Below are 19,919 nucleotides of genomic sequence, written 5' to 3' on the forward strand. Positions count from 1 at the left end.
GTGCAGGAGAATTCTCCCACGCTGTCAGTGATGTGCATGAGGTGAGCTCATGTCCAATGAACTCAGCTCACCTCCTGCACGTCACTGACAGCGTGGGAAAATTCTCCTGCAATCAGCGCTTCAGCGTGAGAATTTTCCCACGCTGTCAGTGACGTGCATGAGGTGAGCCGAGTTCATTGGACATGAACTCGGCTCATCTGGATGTCGTCACAGAGAGACGCTGAGCAGCCCAAGCAAGCCTGCGCTTCTCAGTGTCTGCGGGATGACAGGCTGGATGGCAGCGTTCTGCTGCGGTCCAGCCTGTCATCTCGATGTAGCAGAGCTGAAGCTGTCCTGGGAACCATGGAAAGGTAAGGATGAGGTTGCTTTATTATTTTTCTTTTATTGCAGGAGATCGTTGGCTTCAGCTGGAATGGGCGTGATGGTAAGTATGGTTTAATTTAGAACAATAAAGGATTGTGTCTTTATTTCAATTAAAGGACTTTATTCTGGGTGTTTGTGTTTTTTTTAACTTTGACTATGGGGTTAGTAATGAGGGTGTCTTATAGACGCCTCTCCATTACTAACCTGGGCTTGATGTCAGCTGGCATTATAAGCTGACATCAACCCCAACCCTATTACCCCCTGCCACCGCACCAGGGCAGCGTGGAAGAGCGAGGCTAAGTGCCAGAATTGGCGCATCCTATGAATGCGCCATTTCTGGGGCGGCTGACGGCTGGTGTTTCTAGCCTGGGAGGGGGCCAATATTCATGGCTCCCTTCCTGGGCTATTAATATCAGCCCCCAGCTGTCTGCCTAGCCTTTGCTAGCTATTAAATTAGGGGGGACCCCACGTCATTTTTTTTGGGGGGTCCCCCATTTTAATAGCTAGTAAAGGCTATGTATTCAGCTGGGGGCTGATATTAGTAGCCTGGGAAGCTCCGTGGGTATTATCCCCTTCCCAGGCTTCAAACATCTGCCCCAGCCGTCTGCTTAACCTCCGCTAGAGCCTAAAATTAAGGGGAACCCCACGCCAATTTTTTTAATAATAAATCCTTTATTTTAATACTAAATGACAAGTACAGTAACCAACACTATCACTGTACTTCATATATATGTGACTGACATGTTTCTATCTATCTAATCTATGTGTGATGCTCTATCTTTCTGTTCTAAATTGTCGGGTACCGCTGCTGAATTGCCGGCCGGCTTTTTTAAAGAGACAGTGCATGAAAACACTATTATTTTTTTAAATAAATCCTTTACACTAAATGACAAGTACAGTAAGCAACACTCTCACTGTACTTATTATATATGTGACTGACATGTTTCTATCTATCTAATCTATGTGTGAAGCTCTATTCTTTCTGTTCTAAATTGTCGGGTACAGATGCTGAATTGCCGGCCGGCTTTTTTAAAGAGACGGTGCATGAAAACACTAATTTTTTTTTAATAAATCCTTTACACTAAATGACAAGTGCAGTAACCAACACTGTTACTGTGCTTCTTATATGTGTGACTGACATGTTTCTATCTATCTAATCTATGTGTGATGCTCTATTCCTTCTTGTCTAAATTGTCGGGTACCGGTGTATGCCGCTGCTGAATTTGCCGGCCGGCTTTTTTAAAGAGAGTGTCTTCTGAGCAGTTTGTCAGCTTTTGGACACCTTTGCAGGTGTTTTCTATGTGTTTCTATATGTTTTTGTTTGCCTGCCATTGGTTTTAACGGTGTTCGACGGTGTTCTAAGGTGTTCGACGAACAGTTCGACGAACAGTTCCTCCAACATCCCGGTGTTCGACGAACCGAACCGAACCCGAACACTACGGGGGTGGCTCAACACTAATTACAATATAAACTTATCTCTCTCTCCCTCATCTCTGTCTATCACCCTACCCTTGCTCTCCATTCTGCCAATGACCTAAGGCCAGACCATGTTCCACAATAACATAAATACTGCATTTTTGTGCTGATTTTTTTTTTGCATAAAATCTGCAATGTTTACTTGTCCAAGCAAAGTGTATGTGATTTCATTAACACTCATGCCCACTGTGCATTTAAGGAAACCTTTCAACTTCCCCAGGCCCCCAAACTACTACAATGTATTTATTGAACCTTTATATACTTTGCAACTAGCGTCTTTTAGTTGTTTATAGATTTTTGTATATGCCCAGAGCCAGTCCATTTGCTCTTGCAAATCACGTAACTCACACCCACAAGGGTGTGATAACATGATTGGTGGAACATTTAATCTGGGGAAAGCAATGCCCCCATGACTAGAAACCTACTTCTTAGCATTGTTATGTTCTGCTACCAGAGCTAAGGAAAGAGAGGAGATCTGTCCCTACGATAGAACTCAGCTTGATCCCTACGATGTAACAGGGGACCTGATCCTGCGATCAGACCTGCCAAAGTCCTCAGCTAGTCTGTACGGAGACCTATAGATGTGGGGAAGGAATCCCTACAAGTACTAGGGACTGGGAGCAAAATGGACACCTCCTAACAGAAATAGTAGCAGACAGACGAACAAATAATATATATAGAACACAGAGGTCCGAAGACCAAGCAAACTAACCGAGTTAGATACTGAGCACCGGCTAGCTAAAGAGTAGTAATACAATGAAGTCCAGCAAAGCCAGAAGGGCGGAGCAGGACTAAATAGGCCAACAAGGTCATGTGACCAGCAATAGAAAAAACCTAAGAGCAAGGTTCTAACAATCATATTGCAAGCTCAGTTATAAAATTGATTTTAGGCATATTAAAAATGTATAAGGTGTCATGGAAAATATTAAAAATCTTTAAAGTCACTCACCCCACCTCATTTTTCCTGTCACACAGAGTGCAGCACCACACAATAGCTGACAGGCTTAAGTCTCCTAGATGTGAACCATCTTAGTTAAAATGCATAAAGTCCGTTTGATGCCCAGATGACTGAAAGAAGATGCCTTTTGTGAAAAATACTGAGATTCAGAATGGACAGGTAATTAGACAAAAGTTCTTTTCAGACAACAATAGAGACATGTGTTGACGCATAGACATAGTAGTGGAAAAAAACTTTTGTCCGCAGGAAATACATTGTCTGTTCAAGGGAAATATTTTACATTTACACTAGACACCTTTGTCTCTGTAAGAGAAGTGTTGCAACAACCATATCTCTCTGAAAGAAAACATGGAATATTGGAATTTGTATAAATCCGATAAAAATGAGACATACATTTTCAGCACCAGGGCTAACGGGCGAAGAAGACGCATAATGTTTCATAATTGTAACCCCTGCCTTTGAGCCACAAATCCATAGTGAAAGATAACTGACAACAGCTATGCCATGTTTACTATCTGTGGAATGGTAAAATCCCAATGGAAACTATGGCGGCAATCTCGAAATTCTGTGGCCATCAGGAGTGAAGTTATCTCGGAAGTTGGGATTTCATAAAATCCTGAAGGGCTGAGGACAGCCCACAACCCTGCCTATGTGAAATCATCTTGTGGGGGGCAATGTTTGGGTGGAACTCAGGGGCTGATAAAAGATCAAGCCGACTTAAGATCTGTGTTTGTGAAGTGAGATACATATCATGTGTGCATGAAGCACGTTTTCTGAAAGTCCTTAAGCAAAGCGTTCTGCTTTGGTCTGCGAGCAGCATGGTAAATTCTCTTGTTAATCCCTTTTATTTTCTGTAACTGTATATGCTGTATTGTTTTGCCTCCTTTGTAAAATCTTTTGTATATTTTTCATAAATACTGCCTCCCTTTGGATTAAATATAACCGCACCTCGAAGCCATGCGCTACCTATCAGGCATGCAATTGGCCTGTATAAACAATTGATGGTGGCAGCGAGTAGTCTGGGGTTATCGTGGAGTTGGCGGTGATCGTACAGGGGTATATACACATATTCCATGTGTTGGAATTCGGAGGTGTGTATGCCATACGCTCACTGTTAGTTTTCCGATAATCGGCCTGTAAGTGCGAACACCTGCGGCCTCCTCCAATAATCGTCAGCCAATCGTGTAATTGTCTGGACGATAGGGGGCAGCGGAGAGCTGTTTGCTCCAGAGATCACAGCGGGTGGTTCTCCCTGACATAACCATTGAAAAGGGACTTGTTAGAAAGTATATAAAAGGGATCAATAAATACATGGTGGTGGTTTGGGGGCTGGGGAAGCTAACAGGTTATTTTTAAAGTAGCTGTTGAACTGTACACTTTTTTGGTGATTTTTTTCTCTACTCTATAGTTTTCTATGAAGAGCCATAAGAAAAAAAGCTTTTCTGTACAAAAAAAAAGCAAATAAAAAAACGCTGCTTCAAATGTGCACAAAAACACATTAAATAAGGAGAAAAACACAAAAAATGTGAAGCAAAAATGCAATAACTATCTAATATTTATAATCGTCTTATCCCATCTGTCTGTCTGTCTGTCCTTCTGTCTAGGAAATCCCACGTCGCTGATTGGTCCGGCCGCGGCCAATCAGCGACGCTGAATTTCAGAAAAAGATGGCGGCCTTTAGCGGCTCATCTGCCGCATGGAGGTCAGCGGCGATGCAGCCGGGAGATGACCGGCGCTAACCGGTCATCTCCCGGCTGCTCGCAGCAGAACTACCCCGACCGGCGGCGCCGCTGACCTCCATGCGGCTACCGTCGGGAGTTCAGCGGCTAGTGTTAAGGGAGGACCAGGGAGCGGCGCTGCCGGTCGGGATGCTTCTGCTGCGAGCAGCCACTCATCTCCCGGCTGCTCGCAGCGGAAGTATCCGCACATGCAGTGCCGCTCCCCGGTCCTTACTAATACGATTCACTGATTGGTCGCGGCCGCCGGCCATGACCAATCAGCGATATTGGCGCCAAATTTAAACACCGCTCTGCTGATTGCGCCCGGTCGGCTGCATACATATTCTAGAATACCCGATGCATTTGAATCGGGCCACCATCTAGTAATTAGATAATTAGAGAAGATTGTTATTGTGTATTTTGGTGTGTTTACCTTTTGTGTCATCACTACTTCCTAATAGATTGTCAGCTCTTGCTAGCAGGACCCTCACTCCTTTTTGCTTGAGTTGAGCTATGCGTTACTCTGTATGTAAAACGCTGCAGAATACTTTGGAAATCGATAATTAAAATTGTTATTATTATTACTATTATAGCCAAAGTCAGAAATTGAACATGAAGGAAGAAGAAGTATAAATCCTTTTTTTCAAATTTCCCATTTCTTTTTAATCTACTTCTGACTTTGGTTTAAATAATGCTGCAGCGAAAAATGTATTATGTTTTACTGATCATTTCAGTCCAGTCCTTTCTTTCCATAATAGAGAAATCTCCTTGTTTCCACAGAAACAGCTTTTTTTTTTAGAAATCGTTGCATTAGTCTGTGCAGGGATTGCAAAAATCCACGCACATTCTTTAGAAAAAAACTGTTCATAAGTATTAAATAAGAGTTTATTTTCAGTTGCAAAATCTAGAAACAAATCTGCCTTGTAATAACATGTCCTAAGAAGTTTCCTTATGAAAAAAAAACTAAAAAAAATAAAAGTTGTTTGTGGCAACATTTTTGTCTTTTTTTTACATTTGCAGTATATTCGTGTTACTGTTTTATATCCAGCATTTCAGCAATTAAACTGGTAGATGAGAAGATAATTTTACATTTCTACATGTGTCCACAGGTGACTGCAGCTGTCATGATGGTTACTCTCCTGATCCAAATCATCCACATTTGTGTGTTCGCAGCGACTGGGGACAAAGTCAAGGGTATGTTCCTTCAAGCACATTAAATTGCATGGTGGTTAATATTGCTTGAGAGAACTTCACACCGAACTAAAATCAAGAATTTCTAAAATATGCAAGAAAAGGTGGGAAAAAAATGCCGCAAAGTAAGAATGCTTTCAAAAATAGCAAGAAGATTTTTTTTTTAGGATTTTGTAGGATTATAGTCAGGTGTGTGAGTAACCAGTTATAACAAATAAGTTATAAGAAGCATCATTTTCTTATATAGGTTGAAAATGAGTCATTGATTGAATCAGAAACAACTGTGTAAGAGGCTTAAATCTGTTCAACGAAACTTTTAAGCCAAACTGTTCAGCCAAACTTTACTACAAAGGTGAGGTTGTAGAAAACAGTTTCATGTCACAGGTTACACACAATGGCAAGACCGAGCACATCAACAAAACACAAGGTAGTTATACTGCATCAGCAAGGTCTTTCCCAGGCAAAGGTTTCAAAAAAGACTGAGGTTTTAAAATGGGCTGTTCAAGCTCTTTTGTAGAAGCATCAAGACATGGGCAACATTGAGGACCATAGATGCCATGGTCACGTCATGCTTACTTTCCTTTTATATTGGAAGATGCCCAGCAGTGTCATCACCTCAAAATTGGCAGCAACCAGTGTAACCCAGCTACACCCATCTACCCATCCAATAATGTTTGTAAATTGTCTGAATTGTAAAGCACTGCGGAATATGTTGGCGCTATATAAATAAAAGGATTATTATTATCTACTGTTCGGAGAAGTCAAACCAGAAGTGGTCTTCATGCAAGAATTGTGGCCAACAAAAACAGAACTTTGACAAAGTAACAAGGCCAAGTGACTCAACTATGGCCAAAATATAGGAACTGTGCTGCAGAAAAATGGCAACATGTTCTCTGAACTTTCAAGTAAACATTTAAAATATTTGGTTGTAACAAAAGGCAGTTTGTTTGTTGAAGAGCAGTACAATAATGAGTGTCTCCAGCCAGCAATGAAGCATAGTGGAGGGTCCTTGCAAGCTTGTGGCTGCATTTCAACAAATAGAGTTGGGGATTTGGTAAGGATTAGCGTTGTCCTCAATGCCAAGAAATTCCAGCAGACATATCAGGCCACTGATTGTCTCCAAATTTATTCTGCAGCAGGACAAGTCTCCAAACATACATGCATTTTGTTAACTGATAAAAAATAAACAATTAACACTTCTATTTTTCAAAAACCTCTTACTTTGCTGCATTTCTTCCATACCTGCCTAAAACTTTTGCACAGTACCTGTATGTGTTAGATTTAAAATGTTCCTAGCTTTCTACATAACCTTAGTGGTGTAGAAATCTGTTTTTTTCATGCAAGGCTAAATGCCTTTATTGTCTGCTATTAAAGAGGACATTTCACCAATTTTAGCATCCTAAACCGGCCATATTATCAAATAGTAGCTGCAGAGCTTAAAAAAATGTAGATTTTATTTTAAATGTTTCCGCTCTATTGTGAAAATATTAGCTGATATAGTTTATATTAAGTCCAAGGGGTACAGGGGTGTGTACTTCTTCCCCTGTATGACGATAACCAATCATAAGCAGGCAGCAAAATACAGAGGAAAAAGAACACGCCCCCACAATAGCTTAGAACAGGCTTTCTCTTGTGTGAGACATGTCATGAGTGGCAGTCATTTTTTTGCAGTGTTGTTCTATTAAAGTGAATGAGACACTGCTGCAATATGCAGCACAGCTGCTACTATGTAGATAACAAGAGGGTAGATAGGTCATATGAGGATGAAACGCTCATCCCATCCTTACCCACATCAAACAGCTAAGTTGTGGGGCTGTCAAGAATCAAATCTCCACCAATTGGATTTTGATGGTCTATTATTCTAGGAATAGGCACATCTGTATTCTGAACCTAGAAAACTCCTATAAGTCAAGTCTTGTCACAAAAAGACATAAAATAATAATATCATAAAAGTAAACAGTTAATAGTGACGTGTTTTATTAGAATATCTGTGTACCATAATTACATTATAGAATTCTGAGTTAATAAATATATGCCCACTATCTTTAGGCCGTGGCCATACAACACACTGGAAAGAGGCTACGATCTGGTGACAGGACAGCAAGCACCAGAGAAAACGCTCAGGTAAGAAATTTGACATAACATAAAAATGTATGTATTGAATGTCTGATTTGTATGGTATGTAAAAAAATGTGACAGATATTCATTTCTGCTCTGTTTGACAATAATTTACAAAAACTGTATTTATGCATTTTTTATTGATTATAAAGACCCCATTGTGAATACTTTCTTCTCATGTCATACATGTGCACGTCGCCTTTTCCAGGTGGATTCCGCTTGGAACCCGCCTGAAAAAGCTCTAAAAAATGCTAAAAAGAATGAAATAGTGCACAGCAAAGTCAAAACATCTTGCTGTGACTATGTTCTATCTTTTCTAACTTATTTTAACTGCATCAAGTTTCCAAAGCCGCAAAAGCTTTTAATAGAAGTGATCGGACCATTCTTTTGGCTGCTTCCACTTGAAAGCGGTTAACTATTAATTCATAGAATTTAAAGAAAAATAACGATGGTGGCAAAGCGTCCGCAATGGACTTTAGAGAGGAAGTCAAATGCAGGCGTTTTCCTAAAGTGTCTTGTCCTGGGAAAAACTCAGCAGGTACGCCAACAACTGAAAAACCCACCTGCATATACCGCTAGGGAATGTGCACATGACATCTTTTCAGGTAGGCAAACCCGCCGAGAAAGAATATTTAGGAAATGCTGGGGTTTTTTTTGCCCTGAAGTGAATTTTTTAGCTTTTTTTTTTTTACCATTTCCTGATTGATTTTTCCAAGTTTTTAACGTTGCCAATTTTTGGAGCATTTTTCCAGCGGTTAAGGGCGTCTATACTACCGGTTAAGGGCGTCTATACTACAGCCATGTTTCTTCACTTCTTTCAACAATAAGGAAACCGTTAGCAAAAACTTTGGGAAAACACTTTTTTTTTTTATCATTTCCTGATTGATTTTTCCAAGTTTTTTAAAGTCAACTGTATTTTTTAGCATTTTTCGAGCATTTAAGGAGTGTCTTTTTTTTACAGCCAGTTTCTGGATGTTTTTTCACACTTTTCAACAATAAGTAAACCAGTGGCAAAAAAGTTGGGAAAACGCTCAAAAAATATCCCCAGCTGTCTTCCGGGGCGTCTTTTGAGCCTTCTTGTTGACTTGCATTATAAAGTATGGAGTGTCTTCAGAATGGAAAATGAATGAAGAAGGATCTGCTCACTTTTTTTTTAACTGCTTGACCTCATTAGAAACCTGAAATGCCCAAAAGACTGAGCATAACATAGCAAGTCGTATTTACATAGAAACGTAGATGTTTATTCTTTTAAGGGTTTCGATAATGCTTTATCGGGAGGTTTTTATAGAGAAATCCACCTGAAAAAGACTACAGAAATGTCTGGCTGTACGTCAGCAGAATTCAGATGTATTGAAGAAATTGTCCAAAACAGAAATTTCTGCAACAAATCTACGGCGTCTATATCTTATGTACCCATCATGTGCAGCCATGATTTTACTGCCTGGCACCGGCTGATAAAGTTACGATTATAAATATTTCTTCACTTTTTGGTACAATTAAAAATAAACATTTTTTAATACAGTTTATCATTGTCTACAAATATGGGCATTTTATTCTGGAAATTACCTATAAGGTTATTGACCTTGAAAAGACTGGAGCCCACCCTCGTCCCACACTGGTAACTATGAGCCAGTCTGAATATGTTTCAATCAAAATGAGGAAACTTCAGTATCCCTAAAACACTTTGTAGAAGAGGGTCTCATATCCCATCTCTACTTTGTATTTTTGTTTTGTTTTGTTTTTTTCTGTTGCTATAAGACTTGTGCTTAGCGCAATGATCTCCTTCACTTGCCCAATGTTACAATTTAATCCTGTTGCTTGAGGTTTGGTACATTAATCTCCTTGACACAGTTTAATGAGAGTGAAAATTAATCACTGGTCCCAAGAGATATTCGGCTTTTGTGGTGCGGAACTACGCACTTTATTTGGCGTAGGGAAAGCAGGAAGTTGTTTATTTCGCTTTAGGTGGTAAATCTTATTTAATAAAATTTGTAAAACTTTATTCAATTATACAATGGTTAACGGCGGCATTTGACATTTTTTTTAAAATAAGTCGCTCAAATATTTACAGCGTTCTTCATACGACGCTAAAGATTTTTAATATTGGTTATTAAATATACTCCGCCCAAGACTATCTCATTTACCACTGGTTGTCTAAAAGAAGAAAAAAATAATAATTCTAAAAATATAAAACAAATTTGAAAAAAAAAAACTTAAATAAAGGAGAGATTTTAACTAAGCTAAATTGCAAATGTCATACATTTAATGGCTTCAGGGCGCAGATAAAGAGGAAAACTGTGGCAGGGCAGAGAGTGATTGGCTGTGCTACGCCACTTACTCTGGGGAGCCATAGATAGTTCTCCTTTGCACAGTCAGCACCGAGCTGGAGGCTTCAGAGAGAAGAACCCGAGCTCCAACGCTCCTCATGGGAGTTTCAATTATTATTTTTTTTTAATGACACAGTCACAAGGGGAAATAGAAATTAAGACATTACTATTATATAGGGCACAAAGGGGGTATTATTAAAGGGAATCTGTCACCAGGTTTTCGCTACCTCGTCTAAGAGCAGCATAATGTAGGCAGAGACCCTGATTCCAGCAATGTGTCACTTAGTTTACTGGGTGCAGCAGTTGTGATACAATTGCTGTTTTCTCTGCTGCAGATTTAGCAGAGCTCGGAATGCGGAGCTCTGTGTAACCCAGCCCACACCACTGATTGGTAGCTTTCATGTATAACCCCACCCACACTCCTAGATGGTAGCTTTCCATGCACAATGTATAGGGACAGAAAGCTGCTAATCAGTGGTGGGGGCGGGGTTACACACATCAGTTGACTAAGGGGCACATGACTCCTAGTCCTGTATGGAAACACAAAGGGAGCATTATTAAAATATAAAAACACAAAAAAGGCATTAATAAATCAATTGTCTCCTTTTAAGGATTATTGCTCTAGAGGCTCAGGAAGGCAAAAAAATAATTAAAATAAACTTTTACTCACTCTACCCTGCCTCTTGCTGCAGCTTCTGGCTTTATTGATCAGCTACAAAGATGATGCCAATCACTGAGCTCAATAGCTTGTAAAGTCATGACATAACGCTAAAGCCAATCACTGAGCTCAATAGCTTGTAAAGTCATGACATAACGCTAAAGCCAATCACTGAGCTCAGCAGCTCATGCCATAGAACATTGAGAGAAGATGAGAATCTAGTCAGCATGTGAGATTTGTCTAGAGCCTCGAAACCCCTTTAAAGACTATCACACCTTGAGCATTTTTAAACTCTTAATATTGCTAATACTTATAATTTTTAGATTTTTATGTGGTTTTGATTAAAAATTGTCTTCCATTTGGTTTGTTGAGCTGTAATATAAAGCACTGCAACGCTGCCTGTTTGATCCTCTTCTGTCCTCTTTTTGTTAGACTATCTTTTTGACGGCTCATTCTGTAGCCACTCTCAAACTTGCCCTAAAGCTAATCAAAGCTCAAATCTTAAAGCACAAACAAAATAAACATAAATCAAATGGAATTTAAGCTTGGATTAGTTTCATAAGTGGTCAGAGACTGGCTGCAGACAACTATAAGGGTCCATAAAGACTCTCCGAAAGACCTTCGATCATCTATAAGTCAGCTGCTCAGTGGTCAGTGAATGACAGGCCAACTGCACCTCCATGTATACAGGACAGTCACTAACCCGATCATTCTGTGCACACAGGGCATCATCTTATCAGCAGCACATGTCCTGTTTACACAAGACGTTGTGCTAACAAGAATTATTATTTTTAAGCTTCCTTAAAACTAATTTCATCCAAAATTCGAATTTGCCTGTTTGACCCTTTTATTCCAAGGACCTTTGATTCTCGGTAAAGTTACTCTCCACAAATTGAATGTCCCTGACCCCAGAGCATAATAAACGTAATATGTAAAAAATAATGAAAATCCTTATACTCACGTTACCGCTCACTTCTCCGGCCCCTTCACTCCTTACCGTCACTCATCCGGTCCTCAACGCATCTTCAAGGAACTGCCATTCGCATTGAAATCCCAATGCCTCTTACACTAGACTACGACTTCCAGCTTTGATGGAGCCTGGGAGGGTTCTGCTCATGAGCACACAAGGTCACGATGCCCGCTGCCATATTATGATGCCGTGACATTCCACATAATTACATAAAAAAAAGGCAGCACTCCATTAATAGACAAAAATTGTGGACTTTATTAGCCCATGTGGCGCTGTTTCGGTTCTATCACAGAACCTTTTCAAGCAGCGTGAATTTTTTTAATTTTCTGGATGTTGTGCTGCTTCATCTTTCTCTCTCCTTTCTCTCTCTCTATATATATTTATTTTTCTTTTTATTTTTTTGCATGTTGTGCTGCTTCATTTTTCTCTCTCTCTCAATATAAATATATATATATATATATATATATATATATATATATATACATACAGTACAGACCAAAAGTTTGGACACACCGTCTCATTTAAAGATTTTTCTGTATTTTCATGACTATGAAAATTGTACATTCACACTGAAGGCATCAAAACTATGAATTAACACATGTGGAATTATATACTTAACAAAAAAGTGTGAAACTACTGAAAATATGTCTTATATTCTAGGTTCTTCAAAGTAGCCACCTTTTGCTTTGATGACTGCTTTGCACACTCTTGGCATTCTCTTGATGAGCTTCAAGAGGTAGTCACCGGAAATGGTTTTCACTTCACAGGTGTGCCCTGTCAGGTTTAATAAGTGGGATTTCTTGCCTTATAAATGGGGTTGGGATCATCAGTAGTGTTGTGCAGAAGTCTGGTGGATACACAGCTGATAGTCCTACTGAATAGACTGTTAGAATTTGTATTATGGCAAGAAAAAAGCAGCTAAGTAAAGAAAAACGAGTGGCCATCATTACTTTAAGAAATGAAGGTCAGTCAGTGCGAAAAATTGGGAAAACTTTGAAAGTGTCCCCAAGTGCAGTTGCAAAAACCATCAAGCGCTACAAAGAAACTGTCTCACATGAGGACTGCCCCAGGAAAGGAAGACCAAGAGTCACCTCTGCTTCTGAGGATAAGTTTATCCAAGTCACCAGCCTCAGAAATCGCAGGTTAACAGCAGCTCAGATTAGAGACCAGGTCAATGCCACACAGAGTTCTAGCAGCAGACACATCTCTTCAACAACTGTTAAGAAGAGAGTTTGTTCAACAGGCCTTCATGGTAAAATAGCTGCTAGGAAACCACTGCTAAGGACAGGCAACAAGCAGAAGAGACTTGTTTGGGCTAAAGAACACAAGGAATGGACATTAGACCAGTGGAAATCTGTGCTTTGGTCTGATGAGTCCAAATTTGAGATCTTTGGTTCCAACCACCATGTCTTTGTGCGACGCAGAAAAGATGAACGGATGGACTCTACATGCCTGGTTCTCACCGTGAAGCATGGAGGAGGAGGTGTGATGGTGTGGGGGGGCTTTGCTGGTGACACTGTTGGGGATTTATTCAAAATTGAAGGCATACTGAACCAGCATGGCTACCACAGCATCTTGCAGCGGCATGCTATTCCATCCGGTTTGCGTTTAGTTGGACCATCATTTATTTTTCAACAGGACAATGACCCCAAACACACCTCCAGGCTGTGTAAGGGCTATTTGACCAAGAAGGAGAGTGATGGGGTGCTACGCCAGATGACCTGGCCTCCACAGTCACCAGACCTGAACCCAATCGAGATGGTTTGGGGTGAGCTGGACCGCAGAGTGAAGGCAAAAGGGCCAACAAGTGCTAAGCATCTCTGGGAACTCCTTCAAGATTGTTGGAAGACCATTTCCGGTGACAACCTCTTGAAGCTCATCAAGAGAATGCCAAGAGTGTGCAAAGCAGTCATCAAAGCAAAAGGTGGCTACTTTGAAGAACCTAGAATATAAGACATATTTTCAGTTGTTTTACACTTTTTTGTTAAGTATATAATTCCACATGTGTTAATTCATAGTTTTGATGCCTTCAGTGTGAATGTACAATTTTCATAGTCATTAAAATACAGAAAAATCTTTAAATGTGAAGGTGTGTCCAAACTTTTGGTCTGTACTGTATATATATATTTTAGTCACCGCCCAGGAAAATAATTTTGGATGGCTTCAAATACACTTTATTAAACGCATGTAGCCACTTTAACATGACTTTTAATAAAAACCCTTTAATCCTATAAAGTTATTTTCCATCATAAAAAATCATTGCCTATTTCCTTCCTCTGTAAGCTTTTCAGCCAGTCAAATCACCATCTTCAAAGTATGAAACACGTTCTATATGGAATTCAGCATCTGCATCCAACATATCATCAAGATGAGAAAAAAAAAAACAGAAATATTATTAATAACAGGCAGCGCAATGTACGTTTTTTGCAATGCTGGAAATTTGTGATAACGGGTAATTAAAATGATTTAAGCTATAAAATTCAATATTGACATAATGATAGAGTAAATAATGAAAATCACATTACAGAAGACTTGTCCTCCAAAGGAATAGCCCTTGCTGCAAACCGGCAGCCTAGCATATTCGTACCATGTGGGTATACATGCATATCCCTTTGTAGAGATTATACATAATATTTATATTCCTATGCAACTTTTATTAATCAAGCTACAAGACTTTTGGATTAAAGGTCCCTTGGGTTAGTAGTAATTACCTAGTTAAATATTATCTCAAAATACAGATGTAGCAAAGCTAAGTCCATGGTTATCACTACGCACAAAGTATTTCTATACCAGATTCAGATCTGTAACATCTGCTTGGTGATTGGATAGTAAAGTGAGCGTCTACATTAAATGCTGATACCAAAGGATTTGCGAATCTAGATAAAAATATGTCAGTTTCTCCTGAGTAACAAAGTAATTGTTAACAATCATGATATTATCTAAAATAATTAGAGGGAGAAAATAGAAAATTTTAAAGTGATAGTCCACTACCAAGGTACTCATGACATATTCTTAAGCCGGCCATCCACAATAGACTTATGTCAACTAAACCAGCCAATAGGTTCAACCAATGGTCCAATGTGTATGGGAATTGCCGGTCGACTGATGATCGGGAAAGATGTCAATCAGTCATTTCTGATTGTGGACTGTTGGCCACATTGTTCTCCCTGAAATGAACTGTCAGCAGAAATATCATCCGGCATCTTCCCCATAAAGAACACAGGACCGCTCAGTCAAATGAACTCGCCTGTGTACGGGAGAATCAGCTGAAATGGCTGTCACCTGAACGATCTTTCAGCCGGCAGCCATCTAATGGCCATCCATAGCTTTAGAATGGATCATCAGTATTAGATTGAGGGACTGACACCAGAGTCCACCACACTGGAAATACCCAGTGTATGGAGCTGGATCACCAGCTTTAATATCACAATCAATGTTAAAAAAAAAAATCTGAAATGTTGCAATTTTCTCTCCATTCGCTTACTGCACCAGAAATACTACTCCAATCAGGGACTGGAGCAACATTTCTGGCATACAAAGTGCCTGGATTTTTTATTAATCTGTCAGTAGAGTGTGGCCACAACTCCATCCCACCCCAACTCTGACCAGATTGGCGGGTCAAACTGGTGAAAAATCACTAAAAGTCACAAAAATTTTTGTGCAACTCCCCATTGCGCAAATAATTAGAGATTTTTGAAAGTGTTTACGCCAGTTTTCTAGTGCAGAATCTTTGCGGAATCAGCTCCAATGAGTCAGAGCCTGTTTATTGCTGTCAATAGAGTAAAATATTTCTGTCGTATACAGGAAATAAAATCAGATGTGAAATCCTTAGGCGCACATCCAGCTGAAACATATTATGGCACAGAGACCCGCCAGATCCCTGCACTGCAATATACACTGCTGGTCAGTCAGAGAAAGGTAGCTGACGGCAGCTTGGATGTCATGGCCGGAGCATGGCAGTGACGTTATGCACTACCGATGCCAGCAGGCTGAAGTCAGCTGTTGGCTTCAGCGCTGGCTATAGAAGATGATGCCGCACCTCGAGGGAGCGGAGAAGGAAAGAATAATCGTTTTGTGCTGGAGAAGAACGAGGAACGTTATTGCTATAAGGGGCCCAGGATGGGGGACATTGTTATAAGATGGGGTCCAGGAGAGAGGGGGAGCATTATCACAGGAAGGGGCCAAGAGATGGACTTTATTCATGGAAGTGACCCAGGATGGGGGACATTATACCAGGAAGGGGCCCAGAATGGATGACTTTCTACCAGGAAGTGGCCCAGGAAAGGGGACATTATACCAGGAAGGGGCCCAGGATGAAGGACATTACACCAGGAAGGGGCCCAAGATGGGGAACATTATACCAAAAAGGGGCCCAGGATGAGGGACATTATACCAGGAAGAGGCCCAGGATGGGGAATATTGTTATAGTATGGGGAACATTATTACAGATAGGGGCCCAGGACGGAGAACATTAATTCAGGAAGGGGCCAGAATGAGGGACATTATTACAGGAAGAAGCCAGGATAGAGGACATTATTACAGGAAGGAGACAGGAGGTCAGACATTATTACATGGGGATCGAATACACATGTTTTTATAGGTTCTAGAATTCTACAAGGGTCCATACATCTGACCAACATGCAGGGGGGGGCCCAGGTATAAATTAAGCTTAGGGGCCCATCGGACTCTAGTTACACCACTAAATGGACTAGGACCATCGTATGTTACCATTGTAACTCGAAGGAATACTTTATGAAGATGAGTATTATTATTATTATAAATAATATTGCGTTGATTACATTTAAAGTCAAACGAAGGGTAAAATTAATCTGTTGTGAGATAAGGACTTCACAATTGACATAAAAAGCTTCATAAAGTAAATTGAGTATCAAAGGAGATGTATCGTGAAGACAAAACCTGCCTTTATGCCCAGTTGGGGCCCATAGATGTTGTAGGGGGAAGTTACACAGTCAAAGTCCTCTGTATGACCATGAACAGAGAACCCTAAAGTGTTCGAAAAAAGTCAGTAAAATAATGATCAGTCCCTGGTGAAGCTTCTCCATACAACCTGTAGAGCAGCTTTGTAGAATTTCAGATGATTTTCTAAGAAATGTTTAAATATTTTTTCTGCTTATTGAGAAGTTTCTGAAATAGAAAAAAACAAACCTGAGCAGAAGATTAATCTGTAGGTTGAAAAATTAGCAATTTCTAAAAAAGTTAATGATGCAATATGTATATTACATTCCTAAAGAAACAAGAACATGCAAGTGCAAAAATATAATACATAGTACAGCTCAAGAGTGAATGCGGGATTTCTAAAGACTGAAGAGAGATTTTATAATTGTGTTGAAGCGCAAGCAGAGACAGGAATATTCCACCAATTTAATGGACGCTCCCAACTGTCTACCTAAAAATTACATTACACATCTCTACATAGGACGGTGTGGAGATTACCGGTACTATTGTGGTTAATTAATAACTAATAACTTTACTGGTCCAAGGTGATAAAAAAGCTTCTGATGTACATTATACATAGGGGCTAAAGATTGATAGTGTATATAATATCCTTAGAATTATTAAGTGGTTATTACAGCATTTATTTATACTACAATTACAGTAAAACAATAAAAATTTGCTTTTGACAGATAGGGAGGGGTTAATAATCATGGTCCGGGGCATATCATTTCGTTTTATTTTACCTAAATAGGTCTCAAATTCTATTTAGAGGCTGAAGTTTTGGTATTATGATACCGTGAGGTCCCTGATACAATTGTGTCTGCCTGCAGCTATCACAGGAGGTAACTCACCATAAGGTTTTTGTACTGCTAACATAATAAATTCATATGCAATAACATCCCCGTAATGGCAGCAAACAGTTTCAGCCAATTGCACAGCTGATCTTTTTTTTTTTCTCTTAAAAGACTTTGGGTGGCTTTTTAAAAAAAAAAAAGAAAGAAGAACTGATCACGCGTATTACTCACCCGTCCCAGCTCCAATGCCAGTCTTTGCTTCCTTTCCCTATCATCATCTTCCTCTGTGTCAGTTTGCACTGGGTTACTAGAGTAACCTGGCAAGAACCTCTGCTGTCACTACCCAAGGTCTTCTAAGGCCAGCTCGGGTAGCTATGCACTGCCGGAGTATTCAAGCACTGGAGTACCCTGTTGCTTTGTGATTTTCTGGGAGTTTGCCTTATCTTCTAATTGACTCTATCCTAATTTCCAGTGTCGCCCTTGTATTTATGCCGGTTTCTCCATGGTCTTCAGGAAGGAATCCAGCTTCTAAAACGATACTTATTTATTTGGATATGTACGAAACCTTACTTAGTACATTTATTGTACACTATGTGTAAAATAGAGAATTTAGATGTTGATTCCCATTGAGGCAGGGGCATGCCCCTCATAGCGGTAGACCATGCAGCCGCTATGGGGCCCGTCAGCAGGGGGGCCAGCACCACTCAAGGCCTGGTCCACCCATCCCCCCTTCATCACAATTTCAGCGGCATCTGCATCCTCAAAGCACAGATACCATTGAATAGAATAGTTGATCATGGAGTCATAGGTGCCCTAGTCCACCATTCAGCCTGTGCCTGAGTGTCTGAGACTCCGTGCACTGCACATGCAATGATGTCACTTCTTCTCACCTGCAATGTGGAGCCTCAGTACTCACACTGCAATGACCAGAGCAGTGCACCAGGGGAATGGGGCAAGGTGAGAAGTGTTAATTTATTTTTTTAAAGTTGGTAGTTATGGGGACCATCTGATTTGGGGGTGGGCTGTGGGGACATCATACTGAGTGTGGTGTGGGCTGTGGGGGACATCATATTGAGTGTGGTGTGGGCTGTGGGGGACATCATGCTGATTTGGATTCAGTGGAGAACATCATACTGAGTGGGTGGCTATGGGGATATTTTGCTGAGTGGGGGGCTGTGTGGCCATCATCTGAGTTGGGTCTGATATTGGGGGCCATCAGACAGAGTGGAGGTCTGGCATTGGAAACCATCATACTGAGTGAGGGGTGTACTGTGAGGGCCATCATACTGAGTAAGGAGCTGTGGGAGCATTATACTGAGGGGCAGTCATACTGTTTATGGGGCTGTGGAGACCATGATACTGTGTTGGGTGGGGTTTATGGATATAATACTGAGGGGGGTGATCATACTGAGTGGTGGCTGTGGGAATATCATACCAAGAGGCTGTGGGAGTATCATAGTGTGGGATGAGCTGTGGGGACATCTTGCTGAGTGGGGGGCTGTGGGGACATCTTGCTGAGTGGGGGGGGGCTGTGGGACCATCATACTGAGTGGGGGGTTGTTGGTTCATAATAATGAGTGAGGGATGGCATCGGGGGCCATCATACTGAGTGGGGGACTGGCATTGGGTGTCATCATACTGAGTGGGGGGTTGGCTTTGGGGGCCATAATACTGAGTAAGGAGCTGTGGGAGAGTCATACTGAGGTGCTGTTTAGGGGGCTTTGGGACCATGATACTTTGTGGGCTGGGGGTCTGTGAGATATCATATTGAGGGGGGTGATCATACTGAGTGGGGGCTGCGGGAACACCATACTGAGTGACTGTGGGAGCATTATACTGAGGTACCATCATACTGTGTGGGGGGCCATGGGGCAATGATACTGTGTGGGGGATATAACACTGAGTAATGACTGAGAGGGCATAATATTGAGTGGGGGCTATCATATTGACAGGTGCGGGGATATTATATTCTGTATGTGTGGGTAGGGGCATTTTTGAAAACATCAAACTCTGTAATGGCCATGAAAGGGGTTTCATGGGTGAGAACAGTAAGGGGCTTCTATAGGGGAATACTTACCGTGTACATGCTGTAATACATGTCTCTTTCCCTGTTTATAAAAGTTGGGAGAATAGGACCCTGCCTACTCAGCCGAATATTTTTTTTTTAGGGGTAGGGACAATTAAAACTTTTGAGAACAATTTCTGAACATCTTCTCTTCTGTAATATACTTCTGTAATATACTGTAATATGTACTTTTGTCTTATAGTAATAAAAAGATTTTAAAAACTCCCAATATAGGCTAATAAGACAGTCCTAGCAAATCTTTATGTAGCAGTAAAAAAAACAAGTTTCAGCGTAGTCATATGCCTCCACGGAGTAAAAGTAAATG

The 19,919-nt window shown here is 40.6% G+C and overlaps 1 protein-coding gene across 3 annotated transcripts in view; it reads left to right on the plus strand.

Moving 5' to 3' along the window:
* The window catches only part of ASTN2 (astrotactin 2), a 1,067,984-nt gene that overhangs the window by 580,765 nt on the left and 467,300 nt on the right, over positions 1-19,919 (plus strand). For all 3 annotated transcript variants that reach the window (XM_073639713.1, XM_073639714.1, XM_073639715.1), the window contains 2 exons: positions 5,625-5,709; positions 7,756-7,830. In XM_073639713.1, coding sequence (XP_073495814.1) covers positions 5,625-5,709; positions 7,756-7,830 — 160 coding nt within the window. The remainder of the gene's footprint in view (positions 1-5,624; positions 5,710-7,755; positions 7,831-19,919) is intronic.

The sequence above is a fragment of the Phyllobates terribilis genome, unplaced genomic scaffold (genome assembly GCF_046119375.1).
Source record: "Phyllobates terribilis strain yellow unplaced genomic scaffold, ASM4611937v1 Scaffold_7__3_contigs__length_470593459, whole genome shotgun sequence".
NCBI lineage: Eukaryota > Metazoa > Chordata > Amphibia > Anura > Dendrobatidae > Phyllobates > Phyllobates terribilis.